This window comes from Marmota flaviventris, chromosome 5 (assembly GCF_047511675.1).
Source record: "Marmota flaviventris isolate mMarFla1 chromosome 5, mMarFla1.hap1, whole genome shotgun sequence".
NCBI classification, from domain to species: domain Eukaryota; kingdom Metazoa; phylum Chordata; class Mammalia; order Rodentia; family Sciuridae; genus Marmota; species Marmota flaviventris.
The window spans coordinates 158,267,735-158,284,996 of NC_092502.1; the positions used below are offsets into that span (position 1 = coordinate 158,267,735).

General features: G+C 42.3%; 1 protein-coding gene across 2 annotated transcripts in view; it reads left to right on the forward strand.

Moving 5' to 3' along the window:
- The window catches only part of Sema5a (semaphorin 5A), a 450,631-nt gene that overhangs the window by 204,174 nt on the left and 229,195 nt on the right, over positions 1–17,262 (forward strand). For both annotated transcript variants that reach the window (XM_071612704.1, XM_027943895.3), the window contains exon 4: positions 1,664–1,763. In XM_071612704.1, coding sequence (XP_071468805.1) covers positions 1,664–1,763 — 100 coding nt within the window. The remainder of the gene's footprint in view (positions 1–1,663; positions 1,764–17,262) is intronic.

Consider the following 17,262-nt stretch of genomic DNA (forward strand, 5'->3'; position numbering starts at 1 on the left):
CAGGGATGGAGCAATTGGTGGAGCAATTCCAGGTAGGGCCAGAGAAGGCACCACGGCTACCATGCTGCTCTTCCCATTGCCTATTAGGGCATTTATCCTAAGTCTCTAATCAAATCTTTCCTTTTACCTAAGCTTTCGACCATCTCACCTTTCTATATTTTGAATAATTCATGTACGTTTTATACAGTTTCCTTGGGTGTTTTTAATAAAAAATGCATGTACTAAAATATGAGTACATTGCATTTACATAAACATGGTTGAGGAAGATCTTAGTTCTTTTTCTCTAATTGAATTATAAGTTCTTGGAAGGATTATTTGTTGATAACTTTGTATTGCTCCAGTGCCTTGTAATACTTCACTCTAAGTGTTTTGATTTCATTGAGTTGCCTATAAAAATGAAGAAATTTATATAAAATACTAAAAAATATCAAGATGTCATACACATTAAAATTTCAAATGCCAATCGCAGGTCTCTTTTTTTCTCTCTAGCACAGCCCTGGTTTTCTGTAATCAGAAAAGAACTTCCGGTGTATACCACTTTTTCCCCCAATAACTAATAGTAGAGACGAAAGACACATTTATTATACAGAGCCTTTCCTCAAAAATGATCCATCTCATTCTCATCCACAAGGACATTTCTATAGGATATTATAGGACATGGGCATATTTCCATATCAGATTTGTTTTTAGTTTCAGTGTTTGTTGAAGGAGATTAATCACTTCCCTCAAGCAAATAACTTTATTGATTTGACAGCTGTCACATGCCTGTTTAGTCAGGGTGATATCATCCAAGTACTGCATATGAGAAGAAAAAGAAAATAAGACCATCGCGTAGCATGGTTGGTTGACAGGATAAGGAGAAGGCATCCCAAACTGACCAGCAACTCACCGCAAGCAACTCACCGCATATTTTTTCAGTGCCAAAAATGAGTTCCTGAAAGTTGCAGAAATGACACATGAAGCAGCATTCTATTCCTCTTCAAGTCATTTTATAATAATCAGACTCTGGGCTGGATGCTTTCTAATAGGAGTTAACAGTGCTTGTAAAAAACCTGTCTCTGTGGAGTGGCTATTTCCTGATTTCCCTTAGAAAAAATGCAAATGAGGTCTAGAAGTAACTGTGGACTTCTCATGTAGAAAGGACTGAATGTGTTTAACAAGTCTAATTGTGGGGCCAAAATAGAAACCCCAGGGACAGGGAAATGGAAGGCCTAATTTGAAAGAAGGCAAATGGTGCCCCTGTGCTTTGTCCTTGCTCTGAAGGGGGGCTTTTGTGATTTTGCAAAGTCTTCAGCCCTTTCCAGGGAAGTGGCACAGGAAATGGTCTTGTTTGCAGTCTGCATCCCTCTGCTGAATCCTATGAATGCTGGGTTATTTTCTACCAGGCCCAGAAAACGCACATCTGGCCTGTAAATCACTACCATGCCTGGATGTCTTGCTTTCCTCTTTCCTGGGTGTTCACCCTCTGTGTTTTACACATTCCCAGTGTGGGTCATGTGACATCCTGGGGAAACCTCCAGTGGCCCCTAAATGATCACATCACATGAGACTCCCCAGTCCTCCCTGGAATGTAATGCTTGCTTCTGCTGTGCCCTCTCTGTGGTCCCCAGAGGAAGAATCATTCATTTTTATCTTTTTATTTATTTATTTTTTTCCTATTTAGAAATTGGCCCCTGGTTACGGGAGTTCAGAGCGAAGAATGCTGTGGATTTCTCGCAGTTAACATTTGACCCAGGACAGAAAGAACTTGTTGTAGGAGCAAGGTGAGAGATGTTATGTTTTGCCACCAAAGTTAATCTATGGACTTCACTTTGCATCTGTGTGAGTTATATGTGAGTCTCTTTGCTGAAACTGAAGAGCGCTGTTTAAGGTGATTTCATCTCACAACGCTGCTGCGCAGGGTGAGTGTCATGGACTGCCCTGCTAGTGTGAGCAGGGGTGTGCTCCTCATCTCACGTGTTGATTGGACCCTCCCTGTGTGTCTCAGACCTGGTTTCCCCAGATTAACTCCTCTGTTCCTCCCACCTAACCTGAGAGGGGGTGGTGTCAACCTCCCTACTGTAGAGATGAGGAAACTGAGGCAGAGAGCAGAGAAAGATGTTGTAATTTTGCATGTGCCTGATAAAAGATGGAGCCCCGTTTTACACCCAGGCGGTTTGGCTGCAGAAACCATGTTCTTAATTCATCACTACATTCTTCTGCAGAATTTCAGAGGTCAAAATGCCTATGAGCATGCCACGAGGTCCCTCATGACCTTTCTTGATGACCTTGATCAGACCTTTATCAGTACATTAAGAATTCAAGGAAATTGTCACTGTCATTGCCCCTTAAGGAAGTGTGTGCTCCTCTATCCAGGTCAACACCTGCATACAGCTGGAGGGTGAGGCCACTGACACATCAACAGATTTTAAGCTCTTTCCCTCATATTTGCTATCACCTCCTTAGAAGATGTGCATGGACCCCACATCCAGTTATCTATGTCAGTATAATTTGAGGATGATATACCTACAACAGGTTACGTCTATCTCTTAGGAAAATGAACATTAAACTTGAGAAGGCAATGTGCAGATTTGGATTCTACTGACATCTAAGGAAGTCTGTACGGCACTGGAATGGATGTATCTTTTCAGCCAAGTTTTTAGATTATGCAGTATACGTTTTATAGCTACAGAGGTCGAACAGCTCCCACACTGACCTGAGTAAAACTAAATCCAGCGTACCCTCAGGGTATTTGTGATAAATGCTGAGAAATTTCTGAATCATTGCGTTTGCTCTCAGATCTTATAGTCCCCAACTTTCACTAAATAGACACAGGTTGGCTTACTTCATGCACTGGACAGTGGTCCTCATCTCTTTGGATGGTTGTGGGGAGACCATGAACCTGGACAGGATTGCTTGGTTTACTCTGCCAGGATTTTCAAAGCTGACTTCACCAAACCACAGTCTGGGCTCTGTATTGCAAGGGTTATAAATGGGTCTCTCAGTCTCGAGAAGCTCTCTTCTTTCTGCATGCTACAACATAGCATGTTTTCTAAATGCCTGCCTGCAGAAGCTCTGTGGGTAGTCCACCCTGTGGTCCCATGTCCCTTAAAGTCTCATCTCGTCATTCTCATGTAGTCCAGGCATGTGGAATGATTTAGGTTTCCCATGGCTATAGAACATGGTCTTTCTTGATTTTGAAATTTGGTGACCTTGTTTTATATTTTTGGAATACTAGGTACCCACCCACTCCCACCCCAAATTTTCTGCTTTGGAAATTCCTCCTCATAGTGAGGACCCGGCTCAAGACCCTGCACTGATCCTGAGCTGCCACATCCTGCACAGGATGGCCCCGTTGACACACCAGGCATCCACTTTGTCACTGTACTTCTTTCAGGGCATCGCATCATATCCTGACAGCTGTCACCTCCTACCTGGACAGAAAGGGATGTGCCAATTCTTTGTTTCTTCCTCCTTGTGGAAACGCAAAGATCTCTGTTGGTTCAACATATTTATTTCTAGGATTTGACTTTTATGTGCTCTTTTCTCATCTAGGGAACACAGGAGCAAGAGGGCTGAGAGTGTGGTCTATTTATTCCAAATGCCTACATTGGGGTATGGTCATGAGGGAGTTTCAGGCTCTGTACCCCAAAGCCTGCCTTTAAGGAAAATAAGCTCTGGCCCCAAGTCAAGGGTAAGAGGCCCTCTACTCAGGAAGCAGGAACAAATGTGAGCCCAACTAGCAGTGCTGAGTCTTGCATCCCTCATTCATTTGTAAAGAACTTTGGAAAGGCTTTTTCATTAGTGTGACTCAAAACACTGTCCATGGTCTCTGGAGGTCCCCTTGTGAACAGATCAGCACTCCATACTCTGCCAGTGGTTGGCTTTTAATCAGTGACAAAGATTCTCTCAAGGGATATAGGAAGCCACTGAATAAATTTGGGGATTGTGAAGGACTGTCTTATGTGCCTGCCTTGGCTACAGCAGCAACTGGGAATTGTTCCCAAGGGAGACTTGTCCCTGGAGGTCTCCATCCAAGTACCTCTGGGGACTGCCATCTCATATCACCATGGTGCCAGCTCATCCGTGTTGGGAGGAATTGTACCAACCCCCGAGTCACCCTAGCATGCAGTATGGTGTAGTGGCCAGGAACACGTGGGGTTGCCAGAAACCACCCATTCAGAATGCAGGATGCCCAGCTGAACTGAACTTCAGATGAGGAATAAGCGATTTTAATCCTACGAATAACCCACGTGTCTGGCAAATAGTGTGTGTTGCATTGTGACTACTTGGCAGATGACAGAAAGAAAGGAGGGACCCTGCTTGCCTCACAGAGCCATCCTGAGCCAGATCCAGAGCACAATTTTCCCATCTTTAAACTTGATATGATAATTTCCACCCCTTTCAGCTGTTGTGAGGATTAAGTGAAATAATCCGTGACAAATGATCACCACGTCAGCAGGCCCCGGGAAGGCAGCAGGACCTGGAGAGCCCCGGGGAGCTTGTGTGCATTAGTGTGCACATACGGTTACATTTCAGGCAGAGACGGCTGAAGGAAGAGAATAGAAATGTCACCGAGGAAATTTGGTGGGATTAGGTTCAGAAAGTTTGAGAGGGAGTATGAACCAGTTATAAAACTTTAAAAATAACCCAGCCCTCAGATTCCTGTTTGGGAAGGTTTGACCTAGCAAAAGAAGTTTAGATAACAGGTGTGTATTTCAGAAATCAGCAATGGCTTAAAAATATGAACTGCAGAAAAGTAGAATGATCCTTTTTTTCCCCCATAGTTACCACCAGGTATTGAGAAACCGTTTATTGGATGGTTTCACTTTATACCACTGATACTTTATGTCCCTGAAATTGAATTCAGCCAAAGATTCTTTGCACTCTTTTATAAAGGGAGTTCATTGTGCTGCAAAAGAAAAACTTCTCTTAAAGAGATCTGTGGTTATGTAGCACCAGAAGTTACTTGAATTGGAATTCATGCAGTTTCTGGAAGGACTCGTGAATTTGCCATTTCCAGGGTGCATGCTCACTTTCATATCAGGGTAAATGCATTGACCTTCATATTCTGTTTTAATCCAGCCTCTTTGAAATTAATATTCTGTGTATTTTCAATGATTAAACAGGCATCTTTCTTTTAGAAAATGTGGAAAATACAATATAGCATAAGGAAAAGAGTTTCAGAAATAATCATAGTTAAATATAGTTAGTGTGTCCAGTTTTTTCCCCCTATTATTTGATTTCTATTTGTTTCTATTCCTGGGATAATTTTCCTGTCTACTTTTTCATCACAAAACCTCCTGAAATCAGTTTCCATGGTATAATGAAAAAAAAATTCAAAGAGAAAGAATGTGTTATAGCTTAGAATTTTAGTTTTGATAATTATGAAAGTACTGACAGTACTAACGCTCCACCAATTGGGTAAGAGTCTACATTTTGCTGTAGATAGAATTGTAGCAACAGATGTCAGAGAGGGTGATAACATTTTTATTCCCAAGTGAGTTGATCTGTAGCATTTCAGGTTCATCCTAAGGGTGACAAGTGACTCCATTCCAAGTCACTCTGATATACACCACAAAAAGCCACACAGTGTGATGGAAAACAGCCACGGCACGGATCTTTGCCTCTGAGCCGTGGGGAAGGTGCTGACGCCCACTTGTGCTCATTCAGATACTTTTCTTCAAGGTGAGGCTTGAAAAAACACTTCTTAATGTCAATCTCCATTTTGAAAATGACCATTTTTTTCGGTCGTATTGGTTTCTTGCACTATTCGTTATTTTCTGCGGGTAACTTTGTTTCTGATGCTCTTACTCTTTTCCTACCAGCTTCGGTGTAAGGCCCCATTGCAACATGTGGTGTTTTAGTAGAGGGTCCTCCTGTTAGTTCTCACAAGCCTGAGGAGTCCACATAGCCCAACCATCTGCCATGAGGAAGCTGGTGGGACTGAGACCCGCAGGCTCAGCGCTTGGGTCTGGTACTGACTGTAACTAATGTGATATCTAAGGACTTTATCCTTGGGACTGTCTGATTTTACATCTATCAAAGCCATATCATGAAATGGTAATATTATAAAGATACCAAGGGAAAACTTACGGGAATGCATGAGTCCTCCTGACACCTGAGCAGGTAGAGGACCAGCTACATCCCCAGCTTCACAGAATCCCTGAATTCACTGTTCCAGTCAAGAGGCCACTTCTGGATACCAGAACAGAAGATATTTCTATTATACACCTGTACAACATATAGTAGAGATTCCTGGTCAGCGTGCTTATTGCAATGAAAGAAAAAGAAAGAATTAAAATCTGAGGGCTTCCAAGCCAGAGCTTCATCTTTCCAATCACAGCAAACTGGTTGCGACATTTTGGTATACATTCTGAATCATTTGTTTTGCTCATGTTTTGACTCTGCAAAACTAAGGATAAAAAAGGAAAGATTAACATGCTTTTGCTATGCGGGTGCTGAATTGGCTTTACGTGTTCAGAACTGCTGAAAGATAAACTCAAGCACATTAAAATTTTAAGGAGTTTATTTGAGCTTTCCATGATTCATGAATCAGGCATTGACCACAAGACCACAAGCAGGTCAGCTCTTCCAGGGCTGGAGGGGTTGGGGGAGGATGGAATCCTTCTTCCGGGAAGCAGGATGAAGTAGATGCCTTCTGTTAGTTAAAGTAGAAGGCTCCTAGTCCGAGGTTAGCTAGAGGTAGTTGGTGGTCCCTGATGGGTTGAGTTACAGCTTCCCTTCACAGTCTCACTGAGCGGGGTGTCAGTCTGCTTGCTAGAAACCCAGGGCACTGCCTCCTCTGCAACCCAGGGGCCTCCCATCTGTTGCTCTGACAAAGCCTGTGCCTCTTAAGATCATACTGAATTAATGGCCAGCCTTCCATTTAATTAAGCAAGTTCTTTCTTTCAAAATGTCTTTGCTGTGGGGACTAAATTTTAACTTCATATACAACTCTGTTTTTCTAAAATCAGGCAACACTTTCTTACTCCTTTTGGTCGCTGTAATTCCTAGCTTCACATCAGAGTTTTTTGGTAGAAGTAACTGTTGGAAAGAATATGTAGTTAAAGGAAGAGCTGGAGAACGGCATGAAGTCAGGGGCTCTGCCGCCAGCAGCCCCCTTCGGGTCCTTTTCTCTGAAGGACGCGTTAGGTCAAGTTCACGCAACGAAGGTAGCGTGGGCTGAGCGGGAGGAAATCAGCAATTGGAAGTGAACCCAAAGCAATGGAAGCCATCGTGAAGGAGACCCCAGGTAATGATGGGGCCGATCTCTGTGAACCTTAATCAGGGCTCAGGGAGAGCAGTTGTGAGGGGAAGGGGACGTGCTGCTCCTTCCTGATTCTCTTTTTCACCCCACCTCACCTTAAATTTCTTCAGACCTACAATTTTGGGTTTGAATATATTCTCTTTCCTACCCATTTCCTTCTCAGGGCTGGCATTAGGTCATAGGTGTGTTTTCTCTTATGATTCTCTTTGCTAAGATCTTGGAAGATGGAAAGATCTTGGATAGTAAGAGTCAAGGTTGTCAAATGGCCATACTACCCCAAATGCAATTCCTATTAAAGTCCCCATGTGTTTTTCATAGAAATGGAAAAAGCAGTGTTGAAATTCATTTGGAAAAACAAGAGGTCCAAAATAGCCAGAGCAATTCTATGTGAGAAAAGTGAAGCAGGAGGTACCACAATGACAAATCTTAAATTATATTTAAGAGCTAGAGTAACAAAAACAACATGGTATTGGCACCAAAACAGACATGGGAGCCAATGGAACAGAATAGAAGACACAGAGACAAATCCATATGAATACAGTGACCTCATCCTAGATAAAGGTGCCATAACCATACATTGGAGGAAAGACAGCCTCTTCAACAAATGGTGCTGGGAAAACTGGAACCATATGCAGCAGAATGAAATTGACCCCTACTTCTTACCATGCACAAAACTTAACTCCAAGTGGATCAAGGACCTAGGCATTAGACCAGAGACCCTGTGCTTACTACAAGAAAATATCGTCCCAACCCTCCATCACGTTGGCTTAGGAGCTGACTTCCTCAACAAGACTCCTAAGGTGCAAGAAGTGAAATCAAAAATCAATGAATGGGACAGTATCAAACCCAAGAGCTTCTTCACAGCAAAGGAAACAATCAAAAGTGTGAAGCGAGAGCCTGCAGAATGGGACAAAACCTTTGTACCTGAAACACAGAGCATTAATGTCGAGGATATACAAAGACCTCAAAAAACTTGACAACAACAACAACAAAAAACCCCAAACAAACACACACACACACACACACACACACAGCAAAATAATAAATAAATGGGCAAAGGAACTGAAGAGGCACTTCACAGAAGAAGAAATATGATTGGTCAACAAATAAATGAAAATCTATTCACCATCAATTAGAAAAATGCAGATTAGAACTACACTGAGATTCCATCTCACTCCAGTCAGAATGGCAATTATCAAAAATACAAGTAACTAAATGTTGGGAGGATGTGGAGGGGAAGTTCACTCATGCATTGCTGGTGGGACTGCAAATTGGTGCAAACCCTCCGGAAAGCAGTATGGAGATTCCTCAGAAAACTTAGAATGTAAACACCATTTAACCAGTTGTCCTATTCCTAGGCATATTCCCAAAGGACTTAAAATCAACATACTACAGTGATGCAGCCACATCCAATTTTATAGTAGTTTAATTCACAACAGCTTAGTTATGGAACCAACCTAGATGCTCTTCAACAGATAAATGGATTAAGAAATGTGGTGTGTATGCACAATGGAGTATTATCAGCCATAAAGAAGAATGAGTTTATGACCTTTGCTGGTAAATGGATGGATCTTGAGACTATCATGCTGAGTGAAATAAGCCAGTCCCTCCAAAGAAACAAAGCTCACATGTTCTTTCTGATTTGTTGATGCTAACACACAATAAGAGGAGGGAGGGGACAAATAGAAGTGCAGTGGATTAGACAAAGGGAAATGAAGGGAAGGGTGGGGGGATGGGAATAGGAAAGACAGTGGAATGAATTAAATTTGACTTTTCTATGTTCATATATGAATATACAAGCAGTGAAACTCCACAACATGTACAACCACATGAATGGGATCCTAAATTGAATAAAATATGCTCCATGTATTTATAATGTCAAAATCCACTCTACTGTCTCATATATCTAAAAAGAACAAATAAGTAAAAGCTAAAAAAATTTTCTTTGCTTATCTTCCTCCTCTTACCATCTCTCCCTTTATTCTATTTAGACTATTTGACTAATTAACCTGATCTGTGGACACACACACACACACACACACACACTATTTTTGAGTACCCTTTTTGTCTTTCGGCTTTGCTAGCCTTTCCCAATATTTACAAGACATCCTTATTTGCACCGAGGATCAACGGGGCATTCCTTCAAAATTCAGATTCCCCTGCCTGCAGCTCCCAGCTGTGTGGATCAACGTGACCTGGCGGAATATGCTTTCAACACATCGGTGTCTTCAGAATCTCTTTTGGAAAATACTTCTAACCATCGTCTTCTTTCTATTATTGTGTAAAAATAATTTCTGTACTTTTTTTTACCCTGCTTGAGCTGGGAGAAGGTAAGCCCAGAAGAACAGTTATTACTTAGTTAGAACTAAGTAAATAAAGTCCCTGTTTCCCAAAGTCCCTGAATGAGCCCACAAGGTGCGAGGAGGCCTCCGCCTCTGTACTTGGTGTGCACTGAAGACCCTGAGGGCTGAGAATTCCTTCCAGTTGGTTCCAGCAGAGGCCCTTCAGGACTTGTTAGTTCATGCACTTATTTTTTTTAAGGCTCTCTTCATTAAATATGCATTTGATCTACTTTATATGGGGGGGCATCTCAGGTGTTGGGTGAACAAAGAGGAGACATGTTCTCTGCCCAAGGAACACTTGGTAGCCTGTTGCAAGGCCTTGCAAGTGTGACCTCAGAATTGGCTCCTGGTTCTGTGAAGGCAGTTCTGTTGGGTCACAGTCACATCCATCCACTTGCCCATCGTCTATGGCTGCTTTTAAGCTGCAAATGGAGTATTGAGCAGGTGGGGCATAGACATCAAAGGAAATACCTGCTGCCCAGCAAAGTCTGTTGTCTCCTGGCCCAGTGAGTGTGACAGGGACCATTGCAGCTAAGTTCCTCACAGGACCTGAGTAAAGGGCTCTAAACCAACAGTGAAGAGTTGGCGGTCTGTGGCCCTGGGAGGCTGCGTTGACAAGGTGTTCTCCCCTCCGGCTTTGGAGATGCCTCAAGTACCTGGTAGCAAGAGAGAGATGTCACAGGGAAAGTCTGGGTTCCTGAGGAGCTGAAGGGGCTCAGCACAGTGAGCTGTGGCGATGCAGAGGGGAATGCAGTGATTGCAGACGAGGCCCTGTGTCTTAGGTGGGGGCAGCATGTGTAGGACTTGGACTTCTCAACCTGGATTCCAGTCCAGGTGGCCGTGAGAGCCGCCTGGGAGTTTTCCCCAAGAGCAGAGCCTCTCCTCAGGCCATCGTAGTCAGACTCTCTGCAAGAATCGCCAGACTCTGGTTTAGCAGGCTGCCGTCCTCTGCTGCGCGGCAGGTTGGAGAACGTCTGTTACAGGTGTGGAGGAGCCAGGAGAGGCCTGGGCCCTGTGTGTGCACACTCAGACTGGCATTGGCAAGGGTCTTCCACCTGGAGGTGTGCAGAATGTGCTGGAGCTTGGAGAATCGGGAAATACGAGGACAGTTAGGGATTGGGGTGAAGGTGAGACGGGGAAGAACTAAAATCGAGCCCACTTTAGGGGACATGGAGGTGAGAAGCCAGGTTTGAGATGTGTTTCAGAGCTGGGTATGACCGTGGTGGATGGCTTGACAAAATGGTGTGACTTGGGCAAGGGTGAAAGGTGACTTCAGTGAGGTTTGGGATAAGACTGGTCAGGACGGCCCTAACTGTAATTCTCTGCTTACTTAAAGATGTTTGAGGAAAACCCCTACATTTTAAGGCCTTTGACAGTAGCCCTGAAAACAATTGAACATAGAGGTATTAAGAAGGGTGGCTCTTCCTAGGGAATCACAGGTTAAAGACTCATACAAATATTCAGTGGGTATTTTTTTTTTCAAATGAAAACTTATCTCTGTTATAAGATAAGGAAATGAAAAATGGAAAAGATCAAATTAAATGCCCAGTGGACCCACAAAAGCAGGGTTCAGTTTTGCAATAAATCATCACCCATAATCCAGAAAGCACTTAGAGATTTGCAAGTACTATTTAAAGCACCATAAAGTTAAGTGACAGTGTGATTATTAACAATATTGTTAATAACTTTTGCCCTAAATATACTTATGGGGAAAGTTTTTTTTTTAAATATCTGAGATTTGCTAACAGCATTGGTTTAATTATTGCATGCTATTAAAAATCTATCTTCGTTACTTCAATCTTCTTGCTGAATAAGAGGCTGTCCATTTATTTCTGAGACTTTAACATCTTGGCATTTAATTAAGCACTATTAATACAGTTTGATGTAAGTTTGATGTGTTCTTTGAAACTTATTTCTAGTAATCAAGATTTTAAAGGGTTTGAAATACCCTTTTAGGTTTGGGAGAAGAATGAAATGCATTAAGACAGTTCTGGGAAGAGTAAATACTAGACACATAAAGGACAGGAAACATAAAATCAGTTATTTTAAAGTATTCTTAGCCCCAAGGACATAGATTTATTACTTTCTGAGGAAAGTTGAAAAAACTCTGATAAAATTATGACCAAATTATACAATTGTTATTGCATTTAAAAATATATCAGCAAATAAAGGAAAGAATTTTTAAAAACTCTGATCTAAATGTTTTCTACTTAAAATATAATGCTGTGATGTTTGGAGCATCTTTGTAATATTAAAATTTAACTTTTTAAAAACATATGAAAAAGTATATGATGACCGAAAGATGTTTAGCCTTTTCTCATAATAAACCAGCATAATGAAAATTGGTAGAAATAGCAATTATAGACAGACTGGCAATCTGCATCAACAGCCCACATGATCAAATTACATCCTCATATTTCTTAAAGCTATTAATATAAAAATATTACACTTAGATAATTAAAATAATTTTATGAGAACATTTTGGGTCTTAAAAGCTATAGTTTCTGTTTCTCCTTAGCTTGTGCAAAATGACACAAGTCTTTCTTAATGTTCAAGTCTACTAAGGTAACTGAAAACTTGGGGGCACCCTGTGGATGTCACTGTTTCAGACTCTGTGCTGATGATATTGACAGCTGTTGGGCGGAAACTCACAGGGAAGATGGAAAGAGGTGACATTGATGCAGGCACAGAGAGACTAAGTTCTCAATTGATGTCACTCCTCAGACTCATCCAAAGGGTGATGGTTTACAAGGACATGTGTTTTACTTTCAAATTGTTTCACCATCAACCTTGGTTCAAACTTTTTACTAAATGGCAATACAATTTTCTACACCATTGTTAAAATGTTTTTTATAGAGTTACTTGCTTTTCTATATTTATTTCACAAAGTAAGTCTCCTTTCCTTAATTATTCTGTCTGCTGCTCATTTATAAGCAAGAGTTTTACTTACATGTTAAATAAGGACCTGGAATTTTTCTTTGATTTTTACAGTCGTATTCATCAGAGACCAATTGAGTTATTCTGAACGGTTGCCATTTTAAAACACCTGTGTCTTTCATAATTAATGGAGGTCAGAGTTAAGTATTATAGTGTCTCTAGATGAAACGAGTCCTTTAGTTAATATGCTCACGATGGCTCAACCTTTTCTTTAATGCCAGCTGGATCCACTACTTTACATGAAGCTGCAATTGAACCTCATCTGTGATGGTCCACACTGCTCCCCAGAAAATACAGTTATCCTTAGTGATTGGTTGCTTGATGGGCCCCAGGGGGATGAGAGGGGACCCAAGAATTCATTTTTAATCCTAGAGCCAATAGGAAATAAACCCCAGTAAAGAGGAGTGGACCTCCTCGGAGGTCTAGTGGGGAAAGCATGCATGAGCTTTACTATTGTCATTTTGCAACTGCCAATTTGGATGGCTTTGTAGTTTGAGTGATTCAATCTACTGGATCTATGTACTATGCACGTATTATTCATTACTCCTAAAAGTACTATGATTCATTGTATTTAAATCTGTAAGATCCACTTTTATTCCAAGACATTTGGGAAAGAAGTAGAATAACAAAGTCAATATTTTTTATTGACTTTAGCCATGAGAGCAAACCAAATTTACCACTTGGCAAAATCTTGCTTTGTACTTCTGGGACGAATGGAACTCTGTGATGGCTTCCTTTATGTAGCCAAGACACCCTGAGAATCTGAGCTCTTAACCTCTCGCACAAACCCCTTTCCCCTGGAGAATGGCAGTGTCCTTATTGCTACCTATTTACATCTTGGTGTCATGAAGATTAACGAGACCGTATAAGTGCTTCAGGTTGCCCACCCTGGGTGCGGGGCTTGCTGGGCACTCCCAGTTGGCTGGAGCCAGGAGCATGACTCCTTCATGCTGGAAAGGTTGGTGGCCTTTCTCCTGAGCCCCGCATATCTTGTTCTCCCTCCATGACTCCCACAATTGCAAGATAAAGTGGATGCCTCTGTGCCGGGCCCTGGAGAACAGCCCTGGGCAGGGGACATAGATCTTACTTGTGCTATGTGAGCAGCTCAGCCTCTGGGAATATCCATTTTTTACTCCCTTCAGAAGATTTTCTTTCTTTTTGTAACCTTTAACTTCATAGTTCACTGACCTAAGCTGTAATGCATCAAGCTGTCTTGAGAGATTTCAGGTCCCCCAAGTTGCTAGCTGGATTGGAATTTTAGTTATTGCAAAAATGGTCTTGGAGTTGTACTCAGAACCACGTCGTTTGAGAAAAGGTGTTTAGGATTGGTAGACTCCACCCTGTGTTTGCCATATTCTTAGGTGATTTATGGAGGTGATTAGGGATTTGTATAAATGTTTCATTTATAATTTATCTTTTAAAATACTTGGAAACTATGGCAGATGAGGTGAATACTAAAATGTGCAACATTATGCATTTCTAATATGGGAAGTCCAGCAAGGCACTTAACTGATGACTTGTGTTTTGTGTGCAGAACTCTGTTTATTAAACAAATGTTTAAATGCACCTAACAACTCTGGGCCTTAAAAAATAAACACATTTTTAAAAAGCCACACATATGTAGCTAACTGAATTATATTAGAATAGGCATTAAATAGACAATGTGACTATGTAAGATTACAGATAGTTCTGATAACTCCAGTTTGAAAGTGTTCAAGTAAGCTTTATCAAGTCTTCATGTAAAGTAAATACATGAAGATACATTTACACTTATGGTTTTCTTTTAACCTTTTTGTGTTATGAGGTCTCATTTAAGATTATTTTGAAATATTATTTGAGAAAAATAAAAATACATGAAAAGTACTTGTCAGAAATTTATTGAAATTTATCATGGTAAAAAAGGTGTTTTGTTCGATGGCTATGTTAGACATCTTCTTGTTACTATAACAAAATACCTGAGGTGATTAGATGGATAAAGAAAAATTTTCACTTTAGCTCAGAGTTTCAGAGGTTTCAATCTGTGTTTCACTTGATCCTGTTGTTTGGGGCCTATGCTGCCAAGGTACCTGTGGTTGGTGTATTGAGGAGACCTATTTACCTCAGTAAATCAGGAATGTCATGTAGGCCATGCAGGTCAGCAAGCAGAGGTTCCCAGTATCCCCTGCACAATCATGCCCAGTGACCTAACTTCTTTCCTGTATTCCTGACCTCCTAAGGCATCCTCCGCTTCCCAATAGCATCACAGTTTGGGGATCAAACTTTGACTCATAGGCCTTTTGGAGACATTTCATTTCCCAATTATCCATTTCATTTCCCAATGGCCAGATAGTCAACCAACTCCACTGGGCCTTGTACATGTCTAAAAATGTCCCTCCCCCATTTTTTAGTATTCTGACAGATTGTACGGTATAGTTCTCTAGTTTCAAAAATGAAGAAAATGGTGCCCTCTTAAAATGAAGGGCAGACAGTTTGGGGAAGAATTCAAGCAAATAATGAGTGAGAAGGGAGGCACCGTGTCATCAGCCACACCAGTGGGGTCAACCTGTTCTCTTAATGAGGAGACATATGTCACAGCCAGACTGTAGCCCCAGAGGTGGGAATTGATGGCCTGGAATCAAGAGCTCATTATGAGAAGCACTTGAACTGTCTTAGAGTGACCGTGAGTGCTCCTGGGTGTGAACAATGAGCTTGTGGAATAATGACACAGTAAGGGCTGGTGCCGTGCACTACGTGAGTGTTCAGTGCAGGTGAGATGAGGAAGAGGGTATTGGACGCCTAATTGGTGAGCAAATGAGACCCAAGTGGCACAAAGGGTCTCTCTCTGAATCCTTGGACAAGTCACACTGCATCTCTTTATTTGTACAATTTCCCTCATCCATAAATTGAGGGGTGTATATTCTTTAATGACAGCTCCAGAATTCTTGGATTCTTTGATTCTCCTTTAGATTAAAAAAAAAATTGAGAATGAGTTAAAAATTGCCAACTTGTGTCTTGTAACCAAGAAAATACAACCAGAGGAAAAGTCCACACACCTGCGTTACTTCTCTGCAGCGTGGTGTCGGGCATGGGCATGGTGATGGTAACAATGGTGGCATTTTTCCTAGAAGGCACATGCCTCCTCCTCTCTGCCTCCTCCTGCCTCCTGCTCTGTATCTTCCATATGGATTTGTTATTACTGATGAGAAAATTGGGAGGGAGACATAGTCCTCAGGTGTTTGGGAGAAGGAGGGAGATGGTTGAAATCCATTGGCATTGTTTGCCGAGAGGAGGTGACTTACAGACTCATAGCATGCAGGAAGCAGAAAAAATAATGTTCAGAAGAGTGACATTTGCTTAGGGACCCATGGAATTCGAGTGTGACGTTGTTTCAGTCCTAAATCAGTGTTATCTGCTGTGGAAAACACCTGACTTTGGAACCGGAGATTCAGAGGTGGTCTCTATACCTCCACCCATTGCTCCCAAGTAGAGAGAGGGCCCTGAGCTTTCCTCTCCAAGTATCTGCTGGGAGCTCTACAGACCACGGTGGCTCCTACCGTCTTCTTTCCTCAGGCATGGGAGGGCACTTCTTTCTCTTCCTTGGTGTATGAGGGCTACCATTCCAGAAAGTATTCCAAGGTGCAAGGTGGATGTTGTAGTGCAATCATCGCCTGTGTGTGCGCACGCACGCGCACACACACATGTGTATGTGTGTGCATGTGTAAGAGAATAGGAATCTTGGGTTAGAATAGTTTCTCTCAACTAATGACAAGAAAACTAATGCGTCTCCTTTCCTAAGACCCAATAGCACCACTACCACCCCTCCCCATTGCAGCCCATCCCTAAAGACACAGGGATGCCTGTGTCACCTCTGCTTCTAACCTGCGATTGCTGGAAGGCAGAACCGCTCTTTCTGTCCCAGTGCAGTGGAGAATATGCTGAGAATTTCAGTGTGCCTGGAAGTTTTAATAGTCTTTATTTTCAACTGGAAACTGCAGCTGTTAATTGAGCACTTACACTGGATCAGGCTCCATTCTAAACAGTTTCCTTGGGTTTAAATTTCAAAACACCACCACTAGGTGGTTAGGCGTGATAATCACTTCCATTTTCCTGATGAGAAGACTGAGGACTAGAGTGGAAATCACTTCCTTCCCGAGGCTGTATGGTGGCAGAGCTCTTCTTTGTACAATTATTCTGAGCCACCAGGGAATAATGCCTCCCCTAGTACAGGGGCAGCTGTTTGCAGTTAGAAGGCTCAGGGGAAATGGTGGAGGGTGGAGCCCCATTGCTCAGGGAGGTGATGGGTTGCATTGCCCCTCGTGTCCCTTGCCAGTCCCTCAGCTGAGAGACGAGTCCTGTGTATGTTTTCCTCACCTCCCTTACAGGAGAGGTGTGGGTGCCTGTCCACAGCCGTTGAGAGTATGGGAAAACTTGGGACGCTGGTGGCCTCCACGGTTTCCCTTGGCAGTCACTCTGTTCCACCTGTGCACTGAGCTCACCTCCCTTTCCCTCAGATGAACTTCCTGTTGGAAACCTGGCCTCTCCCTGGTGTCTGACCAAAACAAAACAAAACAAAAAACCCACTCTCCTATGGCATTCCTGCTCCCCTGAGGACCTGGTATCTGGCTCTGCATGGAGGACGCTGGCTTTACTGTAATAAAAGACAGAGAGGTCTCCTCCCCACAGCTTTGCGGTAAGGATGGCACATGCCAAGCAATGCTTCCAGAAGGTTCTCTGGCAGGATATCAGGGGTTAAAT